Below are 16,188 nucleotides of genomic sequence, written 5' to 3'. Positions count from 1 at the left end.
TGGATTTTCAAGAGAGAGAATTGCTGCTTCTCAGGAAATCCCCTAGGGTTTTAAAATGCAAGGAAAGGAGAGTTGGGCTGGGGGAGCTTTGCAGTCTCTGCTACCTAGGCAGCTGCTGCATCTTTCATCCTCAGCCTGCACAGCGTTTGCTAGGCAGAGGAGAAATCCTCTCACCCCTCACTTGCAGATGGGGCAGCAGAGGTGAAAACTGAAGGCAAAAACATCCCAAAGCCCAGGTGCAAGGGAAGGAGGATCAGACTGGCAGCAGGGAGACAGGCAGCCTCTCTCCCCTCCACGTTTAGTCCCAGCCTGGAGGCAGACACAGCAGCATCCCATGGCAACAAAGAAGACCCAGAGGGATTTTGTGTTTCAGGGAGCAGTTTGTCCAGCTGTGGGGGCAGGGAGAAGGGGCTCCAGCTCCTCCGGGGGTGCCCAGCATGGCAAGTGCTGCAGCTCCAGGGGCCTGTCCCCCAGCACAAGAACCTCCCCTTGGCTAAGGGGCAGCCTCCTCCCTCAAATCCTGCCCCGAGCAGCAGCTGGGTGCCGGCAATGGCCTCAGCACTGCTGGGTGGGACAGCGGCGCTCAGGCTTCCACCCTCCCTGCTCAGCCCTGCTCCCAGCCCTCCCTCCTGAGGCAGCCAAAGCCCCTCCCGGGGCTTGGCTGGGGAGGGGACACAGCCATCGTCACCTCGGCCCGGGGCCGGCACCAGTCTCCAATGGGATCCACCAGGATCCACCAGCATCCACCAGCATCCACCAGCGATCCCACTGCCACACAGTCGCGGCTGGGCTGTGCCTGGTTGCCACAGCGACAGAGCCTGAGGCCACCCAGCGGCACCCTGGCAACCGCGGGGACAAAGAGGGGAGTGCCCAGCGCTGGCACCAGATGGCAGCCAGCGGGCACAGGGCTGCCCAGAGCCTACAGGGGAGCTGCCTGTGCCCCCCTGCTCCAGCTCCCCCAGGGCAGGCCCAGAAAGCCCCCCAGGAGCCAGGGCTGCCAAGCTGCTCCTGCGGGGAGCCCCCACACAGCTCCTGCTGCCCCAGGAGACTCAAACCAGCTGCCTGCCCCTCTGGCCATGCTGCCCTGGCTGAGCCCAGGCTGCCACTGGCCTCCTGTGCTGCAAGTGCCCCTTGCTGGCTCAGGTCCAGTTCCTCACCCACCGGCACCCTGAGGCTGCAGGCTGCTCCCAGGCTTCCCAGGGAGGCTGTGGCTGCCTCTTCCCTGGGGGTGTCCAAGGCCAGGTCGGATGAGGCCTCCAGCAGCTGAGTCCAGTTGAGAGCTGTCCCTGCCCAGGCTGGGAAGGTTGATCTCTGAGGCCCCTTCCAACCTCAGCCCTTCTATGCTGTTTCAAACACAACTCACCCTACAAAGCAGTCTTGCTTTTCACTCACCTCAGAGAGGGAAGAGCACTGCAGGATGCATAGCCCAGAGTGGCTCCCAGAGCCCCTGCTCAGGCAGCATTGCCCCTGGCAGCTAAAGGTCTGCTTTGTTTCAGCAGCAACCTGACTCTGTCAAACTGCTCAAAGGAACTACAGAGCCTGCAGGTCCCCCACACTCCCGGGGGGGTCAGGGGCGCTGAGAGATGTCTGTGTTCCTCTTGGCCCCACACTCCCTTGCTGCCCAGGAGGCCCATGGTGGGCTGCAGGACACTGTCAGCATGCTGTGCAGCACTGCTGCAGGTGCTGGCAGGGACACTGCCAGTGCCCTTCCTTCAGCTGGCCCAGGATGTCACCCAGCTGCTTCAGCACTCCTCCAGGCGTGGCTGGAAACCGGGGAGCACAGTGCTCAGTCAGCTCAGCATCTCCCACAGCCATGCCCAGGACCTGCTTGGCCAAGCAGAGGCCCCAGCCAGGCCCCAGCTGCAGTTCCTTGACCCCCAAACCCACCTCCTCTCAGCCAGGTGTACCTGCTGGCAAAGATTCTGCTCAGCTCCTCCAGGACATGGTTGAGTTTCACCTGCAGGTCCTTGAGGCTATCTCTGGCTTCTGGCTCCAGCTGGAGGAGGGACAGATTGGAGAAGCCATCAGGGTTCCTGGTCCAGCCCCGGGGGACTTTCTGCATGCCAAATGCATCCCTGGGCAGGGTGAAGCCCGTCCATCATCTGACATGGTGGAAGAGCAGGGTGCTATGGAATGGGAGAGCATGGTCCCATACAGGGGTGAGGAACTGGGGTCTGCACCCAGTGCTGTGGAGCCAGGGAAGGGACTTCCTCTGGGTAGAGGACACTGGTTCAGCTCCCCCACATGGCTCCCTCCTGGACACCTAATATGCACCTCCTTCCCACTCATGGCTTCAAACATCTTCTCGAGCTGGACAGGGAGCTGCTGGATGTTGTTCATCAGAATGCAGGGCTGAGGGGAAAGGATGGAAAGTGGAGTCAGCACCAACAAAAGTAGCTGGAACAGCTCTCTGCTGCCCCAGCTCCCTCCCAGCATGTACTCCTGGACATGAGAACAGTCATGGCAGAGAGCCCTGCCTGCAGCATTTCAGAAACTGCCACGGGGCAGAGATGAGGGCAGAACCTTCATCACAGGAGCCAGCCTTGGAGCTGAGGTGAGGGGCTGGGCCACCATGTGGGAACAATTCTGCCTGGCAGAACCAGACAGGTGGCAAGCAGAAGGAAGACACCATCACCACTTTCTCCTTGGAGAAGGAGAGTAGGCAGGATGCAGACACAGTACGAGGCAAAATCCTTGGAGATGATCTCAGCGTACTGGAGCAGCACATTGCTGGTCTGCAGCCACAGGATGGCAGCAGCAAAGACACCCAGACAGCAGCAAAGCAGAGAGAGAAGACCTTGAGTCCCACAGCAGGGAAACAACCTGGGTAAGAGCTGGGGCTCCTAGACCCTCTGGCCCTATAGATGTGCCAGAAGCACAGCCTCTGGAAGCCAGACCCAGCACGCTTGGTCTCAGTAAGCAGCTCCATCACCCTCACAGCTCTGAGCATCAGCCAGCAAGGCTGCACAAATCTCCCACAATGCAACGAGCCACCAGCATGTAACTTATCTAGATTCATTGACCAATTATCTCATTATTGAGCTAATCTCCTCTGCTATCAAAGCTGGGAGAGCCACAGGTGCTGTGGCATGCTTGCTTGAACATGCTAGAGGTGGTGCAGTCTGTGCCCTATGTCATTGCCTGCAGCTGGACAGGAAGTGACAGAGAGTGCAGGAGCCCTGGGCCAGAGCTGAGTCAAGAGTGCCAAGAGTGATGCTGGCCCAATGGCCCCACCCTGGTAGCTGCTCACCTTGGCAAACTTTCTTATGTGATACCCAACAATCGGGGGGGCAGAGCACTCAAGCTTCTTGATGATCTCGAGCTCTGGTTAAGCTGGGAGAAGACATCCACCACCGAGCTGGAACTGGAGGATTTTAGCCCTGTTGGGGACAAGCCCCCTGCCCAGCCCCCAGCAGCAGGTCCTGTACCAGCAGTCCTGTGCATACCCCATTCTCCTTGTCCTGCTCCAGTGCTCCATGCAGGATATCCCAGGACACCTCTTCATTCTCATCCAGCCACTGGAAGACAAAGGGCTTGAACCATCTGGAAGAGAGGCCCAGCCCCAGCCAGCCCCTGGGGCACAAGCACTGCCCCCCACCCCCTGAGGGCTGCACTCCCGCAGGGTGCTCGGGCCCTCGTCTCCTGCAGGCAGGCAGCTCGGTGCCGTACTCGTTGTAGAGTCACTGCACCTTGGAGTGCAGCTGCATGGAGTCTGTGTTCTTGCACAGGCAGTGCTTGTCCTGCTCTGCACGAGGGGAGTGTGCCCAGGCTTTGCCTTGAGCCCCAGCCCTGCAGGGAAGCTGCTTCAAGGGCAGCTCCTGGGATGCCAGGGAAATGGGGTGAAGATTGAAAAGCTTCTTGGGTGGGGTTTATGCCAGGTGTTGTGTTAGTGAGGGGGTGAAATGGGTTTGGCCAGGGAACAGGTGAGGTGAGGGCAGGGCAGAGTAGAGTATGGCTCCTGCCTGGTTCTCCAGCCTGGCTTGGGGTGTCACAGGAGCACTCACCCTCCATTGCATATCCTGAACAAAGAGGTTCCACATTACCTCAGCACTGATGGTCTGCACATTTACTTCCTGGGGAAGCCTAGGGCAAGGGGAAAGTGGAGGGTGGACCAGTCCCACTTGGAGACAGATCCCCCACACCACCCCCCTGCCTCAATTTCCCCATCTGTAGGTTACAGGTCACTTCCAAAGGACAAAAGCCACTACAGCCACTGCATGGGCACTCCCCTGGGTGCAAAGCACCCTACCCAGCACCTGCTCACTGGTTCAGGCAGGGTGTGTAGGAGTTCTTGTCCTCCCAATAAAGGAGACTATCAGGGTGATGAGCTTAGACCAAAGGTGGTCTATTCCCCTCCCCCTTCCTGTCCAGGAAGCCTACAAACAGGAGGACACTGCTGCCATTTTCCCTCTTTGCTCCTGCCTCGCTTGTTCTGAAGGACCAACAGCCACTGCTGGCCTCCTGGTGCCGCCACAGGGCCAGGCCTGGCCTTCTCCCTGCCGCATCCACACTTCTCTAAGGGACTGAAATCCACATACACTGAGGGAGATACAAAGCCATCCAAATTGGGTTCTATATATTTTCCTACTCATCCTTATTCCTCACCCTTGTAAACCCTCCCTGTTAATACTATCCATACATATATTGTTAAAAAGAATTTACTTCTCCTACTTCCAAACCAACTCCAGATTAGTTTTTGGTAGCTTTACTTCCTTCTCTTTCCCCCTTGTCTCAGCATGTGTGGACACATCCCCCTCCTTTCCTGAGGGGAACAAAGGCCAAGGCATTAGCCAGGTGGCACAAACAATTGCACACACCCATCTCATGAGATGCTTGTGCTAATAAGAAGTATGGGCACAACTCTAGCTTCATGCTTCCTGTTGCTTACAAGAGTTGTTGCTTCCTGCCAGTTGTTTATGAGAATGCCCACTGGCCAAATCCAGCCTCAAGAAACTTAAAAGGAATGGAATGGAATGGACCAGACCTTCAAGATCATCGAGTCCAACCTATCATCCAACACCACCTAATCAACTAACCCATGGCACCAAGCACCCTGTCAAGTCTCCTCCTGAACACCTCCAGTGATGGTGACTCCACCAACTCCTTGGGCAGCCCATCCCAATGGGCAATCACTCTCTGTGTGTAGAACTTCCTCCTAACCTCCAGCCTAAACCTCCCCTGGCACCGCCTGAGACTGTGTCCTCTTGTTCTGGTGCTGGCTGCCTGGGAGAAGAGACCAACCCCTTCCTGGCTACAACTTCCCCTCAGGGAGTTGTAGAGAGCACTGAGGTCTCCCCTGAGCCTCCTCTTCTCCAGGCTAAGCAACCCCAGCTCCCTCAGCCTCTCCTCACAGGGCTGTGCTCCAGACCCCTCCCCAGCTTTGTTGCCCTTCAGAGCAAGGAAGTGAACAGAGAAGAGATAAGAAGAGCGAAGACTGTTTTAGAATAGAATAGAATAGAATAGAATAGAATAGAATAGAATAGAATAGAATAGAATAGAATAGAATAGAATAGAATAAGATCAGAATAGAAGTAGAATAGAGGGGAAGGTTTGGGAAGGGAAGGTTTGGGAAGGGAGGAGAGGAGAGGAGAGGTTCGGAGAGGAGAGGAGAGGTTCGGAGAGGAGAGGAGAGGTTCGGAGAGGAGAGGAGAGGTTCGGAGAGGAGAGGAGAGGTTCGGAGAGGAGAGGAGAGGTTCGGAGAGGAGAGGAGAGGAGAGGAGAGGTTCGGAGAGGAGAGGAGAGGTTCGGAGAGGAGAGGTTCGGAGAGGAGAGGAGAGGTTCGGAGAGGAGAGGAGAGGTTCGGAGAGGTTCGGAGAGGTTCGGAGAGGTTCGGAGAGGTTCGGAGAGGAGAGGAGAGGAGAGGAGAGGAGAGGAGAGGAGAGGAGAGGAGAGGAGAGGAGAGGAGAGGAGAGGAGAGGAGAGGAGAGGAGAAGAAGAATATAGGATAGGATAGGATAGGATAGGATAGGATAGGATAGGATAGGATAGGATAGGATAGGATAGGATAGACCAGGTTGGAAGAGACCTTCAAGATCATTGTGTCCAACCTATCATCCAACACCACCTAATCAACTAACCCATGGCACCAAGCACCCTATCAAACAGAGTGGTTGGTAGAGGTATTTGTAGGGCCATGGAATCATTTCTGTTGGAGAAACCCTTTAAGATCATGAAGTTCAGCCACTATCTAGCTCTGGTGTTAAACGAAGGCCTCTCCTCAGCCTCCTCTCTTTCACACCACCCAGCCCCAGCTCCCTCAGTTGCTCTTCATCAGATTTATTCTCCTGGCCCTTCCCCAGCTTTGTTGCTCTCCTCTGCACTATCTCCAGCACCTCCACATCTCTCCTGTATTGAGGTGCCCCAAACTGAACACAATACTCCTCTACAGAACCACTTGGGTTTTAAAGTGGATGGCTTTGTTTGCTCGTTTGTTAATGCAGCAATCATAAAACCAACAGGTGGAGATCAAGCCATGGATCACCCCAGCAGACCTAGTGAGTGTGTTTCCATCCTCATTATAACATCTGGGTTATTGATAGCAGAGAGAAAGAAATACTTCAGGAGTTGCTGTTTCAGCAGAGCTCTTGGTTTCCCTTTATCTTACAGAGAACACAGAGGAAAGAAGCAATAAAACCAAAGCATGGAGGAACAATGCAGCTGTACTTTTCCTTAGGAATAGGACATTACATGCAAAGAAAAAGGGCTTAGGTTAGGTCTGTCCTGGTTAGCCTTTAGCCTACAACAAGGTTGTAGTCTTTGGGAGTGTTTTGCTTCACTTCTAAGTCTTTTGGTCCTGCACTTTCTTTTGTCCCTGGTGACAGGAAAACAATCCTCTTGCCTCCCACCTCCACTTTCAAATAGCTGTTGGCTGAATTCTCCTCTCCCATAGTAATTCAAACTTCTCAGTGCCTGTAACATTTGTCTGAAGAAATTCACCTTCCCCTCGTGGGAGCTAAGATCCTAATGCCAGAGCTTATCTAGTTTCTCAGAGACCCAGAGGAAAGAGGCACGGAGAGATGAACACAGCCATGAGTCATACTCCTGCCTTAGCACAAAAAACTGCTGCTGCTGCCCAAAGGGGAGTGACCTGGAGCATGACTTAGTGTTCAGCCAAGGGCCAGTGTGTGGCTTTTGCCAACAGCCAGAAAATTCTAGATGAGCAAAGCTTCTCCCTACCCTTAGAGGTGCTTATGCCTGCCCTCTGCAGGGAGGCTGGGCAAGATGATGTTTGAGAAGGGTCCCTTCCAACCCAATGCAGCCTGGGAACCTGTGCTGTCTGAGCTGTGTTTCTAGGTAGAAACAGTTTGTAGGCTGCATGCCAGCAGTAATAATCAAGAGTAGGAGTAATGGTCAAAAGTAGTCAAGTAGGATAGGATAGGGTAGGGTAGGGTAGGGTAGGGTAGGGTAGGGTAGGGTAGGGTAGGGTAGGGTAGGGTAGGGTAGGGTGGAGTGGGGTCGGGTAGGGTGGAGTAGGGTGGAGTAGGGTGGGGTGGGGTGGGATAGGATGGGATGGGATAGAATAGAATAGAATAGAATAGAATAGAATAGAATAGAATAGAATAGAATAGAATAGAATAGAATAGAATAGAATAGAATAGACCAGGTTGGAAGAGACCTTCGAGATCATCAAGTCCAACCTATCATCCAACACCACCTAATCAACTAACCCATGGCACCAAGCACCCCATCAAGTCTCCTCCTGAACACCTCCAGTGATGGTGACTCCACCACCTCCCTGGGCAGCCCATTCCAATGGGCAATCACTCTCTCTGTGTAGAACTTCCTCCTAACCTCCAGCCTAAACCTCCCCTGGTGCAGCTTGATACTGTGTCCTCTTGTTCTGGTGCTGCTTGCCTGGGAGAAGAGACCAACCCCCACCTGGCTACAACCTCCCTTCAGGGAGTTGGAGAGAGCAAGAAGGTCTCCCCTGAGCCTCCTCCTCTCCAGGCTAAGCAACCCCAGCTCCCTCAGCCTCTCCTCATAGGGCTTCTGTTCCAAACCCCTCCCCAGCTTCCTTGCCCTTCTCTGGACACCTTCAAGTCTCTCAATGTCCTTCTTAAACTGAGGAGCCCAGAACTGGACACAGGACTCAAGGTGTGGCCTAACCAGTGCAGTGTCCAGGGGCACAATGACCTCCCTGCTCCTGCTGGCCACACTCTTCCTGATGCAGGCCAGGATGCCATTGGCCCTCCTGGCTGCCTGGGCACACTGCAGGCTCATGTTCAGCCTACCATCAACCAGCACCCCCAGGTCCCTCTCTGCCTGGCTGCTCTCAGCCACTCTGACCCCAGCCTGTAGCTCTGCCTGGGGTTGCTGTGGCCAAAGTGCAGCACCTGGCACTTGGATGTGTTCAATCTCCTGCCCTTGGACTCTGCCCATCTGTCCAGCCTGTTGAGGTCCCTCTGCAGAGCCCTTCTGCCCTCTAACTGACCAACATCTGCTCCCAGCTTGGTGTCACCTGCAAATTTACTGATGATGGACTCAATGCCCTCATCCAGATCATCAATGAAGATGTTAAAGAGCACAGGGCCCAGCACTGATCCCTGGGGCACACCACTGGTGCCTGGCTGCCAGCTGGCTGTGGCACCATTCACCACCACTCTCTGGGCTCAGCCTCCAGCCAGTTCCTAACCCAGCTCAGAGAGCTGCTGTCCCAGCCAGGGGCTGACAGCTTGGCCAGGAGCTTGCTGTGGGGGACAGTCAAGTAGTCAAGAATCACCAACAGCTGTGGGTGCCAGGTAGAGTGCAGGGAGAGGAGAGGAGAGGTTCGGAGAGGAGAGGTTCGGAGAGGAGAGGAGAGGAGAGGTTCGGAGAGGAGAGGAGAGGTTCGGAGAGGAGAGGTTCGGAGAGGAGAGGTTCGGAGAGGAGAGGTTCGGAGAGGAGAGGTTCGGAGAGGTTCGGAGAGGTTCGGAGAGGTTCGGAGAGGTTCGGAGAGGTTCGGAGAGGTTCGGAGAGGAGAGGAGAGGAGAGGAGAGGAGAGGAGAGGAGAGGAGAGGAGATCCTGCTGTTTGCCTCAATCACTTGGGCACAGAACCTCTTTTCCTCTAACAATTCACACTGAAAATGCCCCAAAAGCAAAGAAAGAACTCCAAACCCTCCAACTGTCTTGAAATCACTGAGTGATTGTAAATGATGCTTTACTTTTTCTTTAGTGTGCTGATGCCTGCATGTTTGTCACCCAAAGGTCATTAGAAACGTTGCTGTGGGTACCACTCCTGACATATGCCTCTGACAGACTCCTTAGTGCCACCTGGGGCTCAGAGCAGTTTTGCTAACAGCCTGATGATGGCTTTAGCAGAACCGAGATCTGAGAAGTATGCAAATGAGCTATTTAAGTGAGCATCTTTTTGCTTATGGAGAAAACATTGCTAACAAATGGATCCATTTGGTTGCTAAGGGGTAAGCAAGTAGCTCCAAACTTGGGAAAGAGATGAGCTACAGAGGCAGCAAAAGGCAATCCTTCAGCTTGTACCAAAACAGAGGCACAGCTGCAATCCCTCCTGGGGCATGTAGAGAATTAAGCATTCAGGTAATTAATAATTTATGGCAGGAGGATTTGAAAGCCAGCTACCTAGCTGGCCATAAACACCTTACTGCCAAACACCTCACTTTTCCTGATGATCAGAGGGGTTCATTATGTTCTCCTAATCTCTTTTGAGTGCATCTTAGCAGCTCTTTCAAGGGGAATGCTGATTTTTATGTGCAACTTGTGCTTCCTCTTCCTAGAAACAGCAGGCTGGAAGGGAATTGCCCTGGATGGGGACTGACTTAGAATAGGTGAAAGCATCTTAGGTGTGAACAGAGACAGACTATGTGGAATCACGTGGAGTGTGTGGGTTAGAGAAGACCTTTAAGGTCGTTGAGTCCAACAATCATCAACAGCAGGGCAAGAGGACACAGTCTCAAGCTGTGCCAGGGGAGGTTTAGGCTGGAGGTGAGGAAGAAGTTCTTCATAGAGAGAGAGATTGGCCCTTGGGATGTGCTGCCCAGGGAGGTGGTGGAGTCACCATCACTGGAGGTGTTTAGGGAGAGCCTGGATGAGGCACTTGGTGCCATGGTTTAGTTGATTATCTGGTGCTGGGTGATAGGTTGGACTGGATGATCTTGAAGTTCTCTTCCAACCTGGTCAGATCTATCCTATCCTATCCTATCCTATCCTATCCTATCCTATCCTATCCTATCCTATATTTTATCCTATCCTATTCTATACCAAGTCTGGTGCTAAGCCATGGCCCTCAGCACCACATCTCTGAAACATCTCCTGGGATGAGCATTCAAGCACCCTCCTGGGCAGCCTCTTCCAGTGGTCAAAACCCCTTGCAGTGAAGAAGTTTCTTCTGATCTCTAACCTGGTGCAACTTGAGGCTATTGCCTCTTGTCCTATCAGTTGTTACTAGAGAGAAGAGACCAAGCCCCACCTTGATTCAGCCTCCTTTTGGGGAAGTGTAAAGAGCAAGGAGGTCTTCTCCAGGCTGAACACCTCCAGTATCTTCAGCCGTCCCCACCAGCCCTGTTCTCCAGACCCTTCACCAGCTTTGTTGTTCTTCTCTGGACCTGCTCCAGCCCCTCAATGCCTTCTTTGTAGGAGAGACTCCAAAGGAATAAAATTGCACATTAATATTGTACATTAACAGTGCCAATAGTATTTTCTTGTTCCCAGTGGCTCCAAGATACCTAACCCAAGCCAAGCTCCTAGTCCCAACCTAAAAGATAACTTAGGACCACATACAACTCATTTCAGAAGAGCCTGTCCTGGGGATGCACTTTATAGGGTCAAAGGGAACTAGGGATAAACTCAATTTTCATCAGGGGAGTGGGGCAGAGCTTGCTCTAGGCTCAGTTGCCTAGAGCATTGGAAGGGCTCTCTTAAAGTGAATGGCCATTTATGGGATGTACTGCAGCTGCTCAATGGTTTGAGTCACACAGCCATGACCAAAAGGGAAAATAATCAGAAGCCTTAATATTGTTGTGGAAGTGATGGAGAAATATCAAAGACTACTTCAAAAAGCAGGTTGATGGTGAGTGGGGTGAAGGTCCAATGACAATCACAGACTGTTAGGGGTTGGAAGGGACCCTGAAAGATTATCTACTCCAGCTCCCCCCGCCCCCCCCCCTGCTCAGAGCAGGACCACCTGAGAGAAAACCACAAACAAAAATAACCCAGCCCAAAGGAAGGAATCACAGAAGTGTCAGGGCTGGAAGGGACCTCAAGGCTCAGCCAGTTCCAAGCCCAATGCCATGGGCAGGGACACCTCACACCACAGCAGGTTGCTCACAGCCACCTCCAGCCTGGCTGCAAACACCTCCAGGCAGGAGGCTTCCACCACCTCCCTGGGCAACCTGGGCCAGGCTCTCACCACCCTCATGGCCAACAACTTCTTCCTAACAGCCAGTCTCAATCTCCCCACTTCTAGTTCTGCTCCATCCCCCCCAGTCCTATCCCTCCCTGACACCCTCAAAAGTCCCTCCCCGGCTTTCTTGGAGCCCCCTGCAGATCCTGGAAGGCCACCAGAAGGTCTCCTCAGAGCCTCCTCCACTCCAGCCTGCACAACCCCAACTCCCTCAGTCTGTCCTCACAGCAGAGCAGCTCCAGCCCTCTGCTCCTCCTCGTGGCCCTTCTCTGGACACCTTCCAGCACCTCCAGATCCTTCCTGGCACAGAGGCTCCAGCACTGGCCCCAGAGCTCCAGCTGTGGTCTCAGCAGAGTGGAGCAGAGGGGCAGAATCCCCTGCCTGGCCCTGCTGGCCACACTTCTCTTGCTGCAGCCCAGGCTCTGCTTGGCTCTCTGGGCTGCAAGTGCTCCCTGCTGGCTCCTCTTGAGCTTCTCCTCCCCCAGCACCCCCAAGGCCTTTTCTTCAGGGCTGCTCTCCAGCCAGTCCCTGCCCAGCCTCTAGCAGTGCCTGGGATTGCCCTGAGCCAGCTGCAGGACCTTGCCCTTGGTTCTGTAAACCCCCAGTCGAAAGGAAGGAAACCCCAAGCCCCAAAGAAGCAAGCCTCAAGCCACAGGAAGCAAACCCCCAGCATACAGTCACCAACCAAAGTGTGACCCAGGAGGACAGCAGGTGGCTGCTCTATAGTTTGGTAAATTCATGTGAAAGTCTGAAACCCTCTGGCAAGTGCTGACAAGTGAAAAGGAAATGCAGCAAGAATTAAGAAGAGGCTTTGTGCATTTGGGGGTTCATAGGAAGGAGGGAAGGGAGCATTTTCCTGGGGTTTACCTTCATCTGTGGTCCTTGAAGGCATACATCATCTAGCCTACACCATAGATGGGCAATGGGGATCTTACTACAAGAATGTAGTGTAGCCTGGAGAAGAGGAGGCTCAGGGGAGACCTCCTTGCTCTCTCCAACTCCCTGAAGGGAGGTTGTAGCCAGGTGGGGGTTGGTCTCTTTTCCCAGGCACCCAGCAGCAGAACAAGAGGACACAGTCTCAAGCTGTGCCAGGGGAGGTTTAGGCTGGAGGTGAGGTGAGGAGAAAGTTCTTCACTAAGAGAGTCATTCACCATTGGGATGTGCTGCCCAGGGAGGTGGTGGAGTCCCCATCCCTGGAGGTGTTCAAGAGGGGATTGGATGTGGCACTTGGTGCCATGGTCTAGTCATGAGGCCTGTGGTGACAGGTTGGACTTGATGATCTCTGAAGTCTTTTCCAGCCTGGCTGATTCTGTGTTTCTATGAACACCAGAAGAAGCCCGTCCAATCCAACACACTGTCTCTAAGCCATGACTATGGAGGGCTCAGAGGAGATGCAAACATCCTGATGCCATCAGCAGGTGTTGACCCCAAGTGCTAACGTGCCACTGGTGTCTGGAATGCATGCTTAATGACCCAAGCTAGCCTAAAACATTCTGCCTGCTTCAAAGTCTTCATGTTGCCCTGGATGGAGGCACTGTCAGACCACAGAACAGAGAAGCTGAGGTGGAAACAAAACTTTTTCCCCAGATTTATTAGGACCTGAGTGCTTGAGGCTCTTCTAGTGCACCCCCATGCCTCCTCAAAAGCCTTCAGTGTCTGCAGTGATGGAAACCAGCCATACAGGAGCACTCAGGTCCAATTTATGGCACTTAGCTGAACAAAAGTCAATCTACTAACCTTGTCCTCCAGTTTCCCCAAATGAAAGCAGAGCTATGTGAGCAAAGAAAGAATCCCTGGGCAGTTTTGGTAATAAGAGCTTTTACTGCTTTGTCAGGGACCAGAAATGTTCTCTAATGAGCTACAGGCTGGGGACAGAGTGGCTGGAGTGCAGACAGGCAGAGAGGGACCTGGGGGTACTGGTGGACAGGAGCTGAACCTGAGTCTGCTGTGTGCCCAAGTGGCCAAGAGGGCCAATGGCATCCTGGCCTGCATCAGGAACAGTGTGGCCAGCAGGAGCAGGGAGGTCATTGTGCCCTGTGCTCAGCACTGCTTAGGCCACACCTTGAGTCCTGTGTCCAGTTCTGGGCCCCTCAGTTTAAGAAGGACATTGAGGAACTTCACAGTATCACAGCATCAGAGTATCACAGGCTCACAGTATCACCAAGGTTGGAAGAGACCTCAAGGATCATCAAGTCCAACCTGTCACCACAGACCTCATGACTAGACCATGGCACCAAGTGCCACATCCAATCCCCTCCTGAACACCTCCAGGGATGGGGACTCCACCACCTCCCTGGGCAGCACATCCCAAGGGCCAATCTCTCTCTCTATGAAGAACTTCTTCCTAACCTCCAGCCTAAACCTCCCCTGGCACAGCTTGAGACTGTGTCCTCTTGTTCTGGTGCTGCTTGCCTGGGAGAAGAGACCAACCCCCACCTGGCTACAACCTCCCTTCAGGGAGTTGCAGAGAGCAAGAAGGTCTCCCCTGAGCCTCCTCTTCTCCAGGCTAAGCAACCCCAGCTCCCTCAGCCTCTCCTCACAGGGCTGTGCTCCAGACCCCTCCCTGGCTTCATTGCCCTTCTCTGGACACCTTCAAGTCTCTCAATGTCCTTCTGAAACTGAGGGGCCCAGAACTGGACACAGGACTCAAGGTGTGGCCTCAGCAGGGCAGAGCAGAGGGGGAGGAGAACCTCTCTTGACCTACTCACCACAGCCCTTCTAACCCACCCCAGGATGCCCTTGGCCTTCTTGGCCACCAGAGCACATTGCTGACTGATGCTCAACCTCCCATCCAGCAGCACCCCCAGGTCCCTTTCCCCTTCCCTGCTCTCCAGCAGCTCAGTCCCCAGCCTGTACTGCTGCATGGAGTTGTTCCTTCCCAGGTGCAAGACTCTCCCCTGGCCCTTGTTGAACCTCATCAAATTTCTCCCTGCCCAGCTCTCAGCCTGTCCAGGTCTTGCTGCATGGCAGCACAACCTTCTGGTGTGTCAGCCACTCCTCCCAGCTTGGTGCCAGCAGCAGACTTGCTGGCAGTGCCCTCTGGCACTGTTTGCCCATAAGCTGGTGTGCAATAGGTAGGGAAAAGTGAGAGGAGAAAGGTGGAAAGGTAAAGTGAAGAGAGGAAGAAGTTTATGGCTACCACCACTGTGAGGGTCCAAAGCTGTCTCTCTGGTGCAGTCCTGCTGCTCCTTCTGATCTTCTCTGGATCCTGGTGGGGAAAGCTTTCCTCCTGGGTATTCTTTGCCTTCTTGTGGCAGCCTCTTCTTCTTCTTCTTCTTCTTCTTCTTCTTCTTGTAACCTGTCCCATTGAAAAGGAGACCTCTGTTATAACCAGCTTCACACCTGCCTGTGTCCAAACTCCTCCTCTTTCCACCCCTCCTGCCCCCAAGAGTAAGGCTTCCACTCATGCCCAAGGAGGAGTGCCTGAGGTGGGGTCTGGGCCCAAGGCATGGTCTGCCTTGGAGCTGGGCAGCTGTGGGCCAGGAGCTGTGTTTGTGTATTCTAATGACATCAGAAGGAGCAGAGCTGCTTCCACCCTCAACAGACCTGGGATGCTGTGGTTCCACACTGCCAGTCACAGAGTCACAGAAACACTCAGGTTGCAAAAGAGCCTCAGGGTCACCAAGGCCAACCCAGAACCCTGCTCTGCAAGGGTCACCCCTCAAGCATAGCCCCAAGCACCACAGCCAAACCACAGGAACACATCCAGACAGGGATGGAAAGGCTTCAGAGAAGGAGACTCCACACTTTCTGTGCTTGGATCCTGGCTGGGGAGGAGCTGGGCAAAGAGGAATCCCTGGGGAGCTGCTTGGCAGCTCAGGGGCAGCCCGAAGCCCCCACACTGTCCCCTACCCTGTGAGGGCTGTGCCCCCTGGGGGCCTTCAGGGAGTCTGTGGGGCTGGAGGTGCCCTGAGCCCAGGGGCTGGCACAGCCACTGTCCCTGGGGCTGTCCCTGGGGGGCAGGGTGGGGATGCCAAGTGCCACTTGTGGGGTACCTCGGTGCCCCAGAGCAGCTGTCTGTGTGGGCAGAAGCCCTGCCTGGCACTGCTGCCAGCGGCCCAGGACAGCCCCAAGGGCACAGAGCTGGCTGGGCACGAAAGGCAATCCAGCAGCCTCAGTGCCACCAGCCCTCTGCTCCCCAGAGCCTCTGGGTCCCCAGAGCTGGCACCCAGGGGACATGGGGCTGCAGGGAGGCCTCTGCCCCGGGCCTGGCTGGGTGCCAATGGCCTCTTTGCCTTCCTCAGAGCCCTTTGCCCCCCGGGGGTGGGCAGCAGGCACAGAGCTGATGCAGGCAGCAGGGCAGGCAGAGCAATCTATGCCTCAGGCTGGGAGTGAGGATGGGGACCAGGTGCCTGCAGCAGAGCCAGGGCAGCAGGTCAGGACCTGCAGGGCAGGATTCAAGAGCAGAACCTCTCAGCACTGCCCTGCAGCTCTCTGGTTCCCTACTGCAACTCCTGCCCCACGAGCAGCAGCTGGGCAAGGAGCTCGGGGCCAGCGTGGGGCTGGGTTAAGCAGCTGATTGCCAGCTGCCCTCTGAAGCAAAGCCTCTGCTCGGGACAGGGACTGTGGCAGCCGGCAGGAGCGGAGCTGCGTTTGCTGCTTGTGCCCAGCGCTGCCTCCTGCCCTTCTCTGCTCTCTCGGCAGCCCCGCAGCATCCTTCAGGCCCTCTGAGCGGCAGCGCAGCGAGAGGAGCCCCAGAGTGCTCCGTGCCCCGGCTCGCAGAGCAGAGCCCTTGGCGATGTGTGGGCAGCGCTGGGGCTGGGGCCGGGGCCGGGGCCGGGGCCGGGGCCGGGGACCCCTTGCAGGCCCTGAGGGGTGCCCGGGGCTGGCTCCTCAG

At 54.9% G+C, this 16,188-nt stretch overlaps 1 protein-coding gene across 1 annotated transcript; it reads right to left on the bottom strand.

Moving 5' to 3' along the window:
* Window positions 1-1,653: 1,653 nt before the first annotated feature.
* On the bottom strand, window positions 1,654-15,986 carry LOC137456114 (protein unc-13 homolog A-like). Its single transcript, XM_068167420.1, has 5 exons — window positions 14,491-15,986; window positions 3,447-3,518; window positions 2,275-2,352; window positions 1,888-1,996; window positions 1,654-1,763 (listed from the first exon to the last, which is right to left on the bottom strand). The coding sequence occupies exons 1-5, from the start codon at window positions 14,656-14,658 to the stop codon at window positions 1,654-1,656; spliced, it is 537 nt and encodes a 178-aa protein (XP_068023521.1). The 5' UTR covers window positions 14,659-15,986.
* Between the last annotated feature and the right edge of the window lie 202 nt (window positions 15,987-16,188).

The sequence above is a fragment of the Melanerpes formicivorus genome, unplaced genomic scaffold (assembly GCF_026170545.1).
Source record: "Melanerpes formicivorus ecotype bairdi unplaced genomic scaffold, bMelFor1.0.p_v2 SCAF_116, whole genome shotgun sequence".
Classification (NCBI taxonomy): Eukaryota; Metazoa; Chordata; class Aves; order Piciformes; family Picidae; genus Melanerpes; species Melanerpes formicivorus.
Note: the sequence above shows the minus strand (reverse complement) of the source record. Positions and strands in the feature narration are given on the sequence as shown.

Bases quoted from the DNA above. Each gene is read 5' to 3' on its own strand.
- LOC137456114 (XM_068167420.1), bottom strand. From the start codon at position 14,658: ATGGGACAGGTTACAAGAAGAAGAAGAAGAAGAAGAAGAAGAAGAAGA. The intron at 2,353-3,446 runs GTATGCACAGGA...CTTTCCCCTCAG, and splicing joins AGCAGGACAAGGAGAATGGG to CCCTGCATTCTGATGAACAA. The intron at 1,764-1,887 runs GTGGGTTTGGGG...CCCGGTTTCCAG, and splicing joins GTACACCTGGCTGAGAGGAG to CCACGCCTGGAGGAGTGCTG.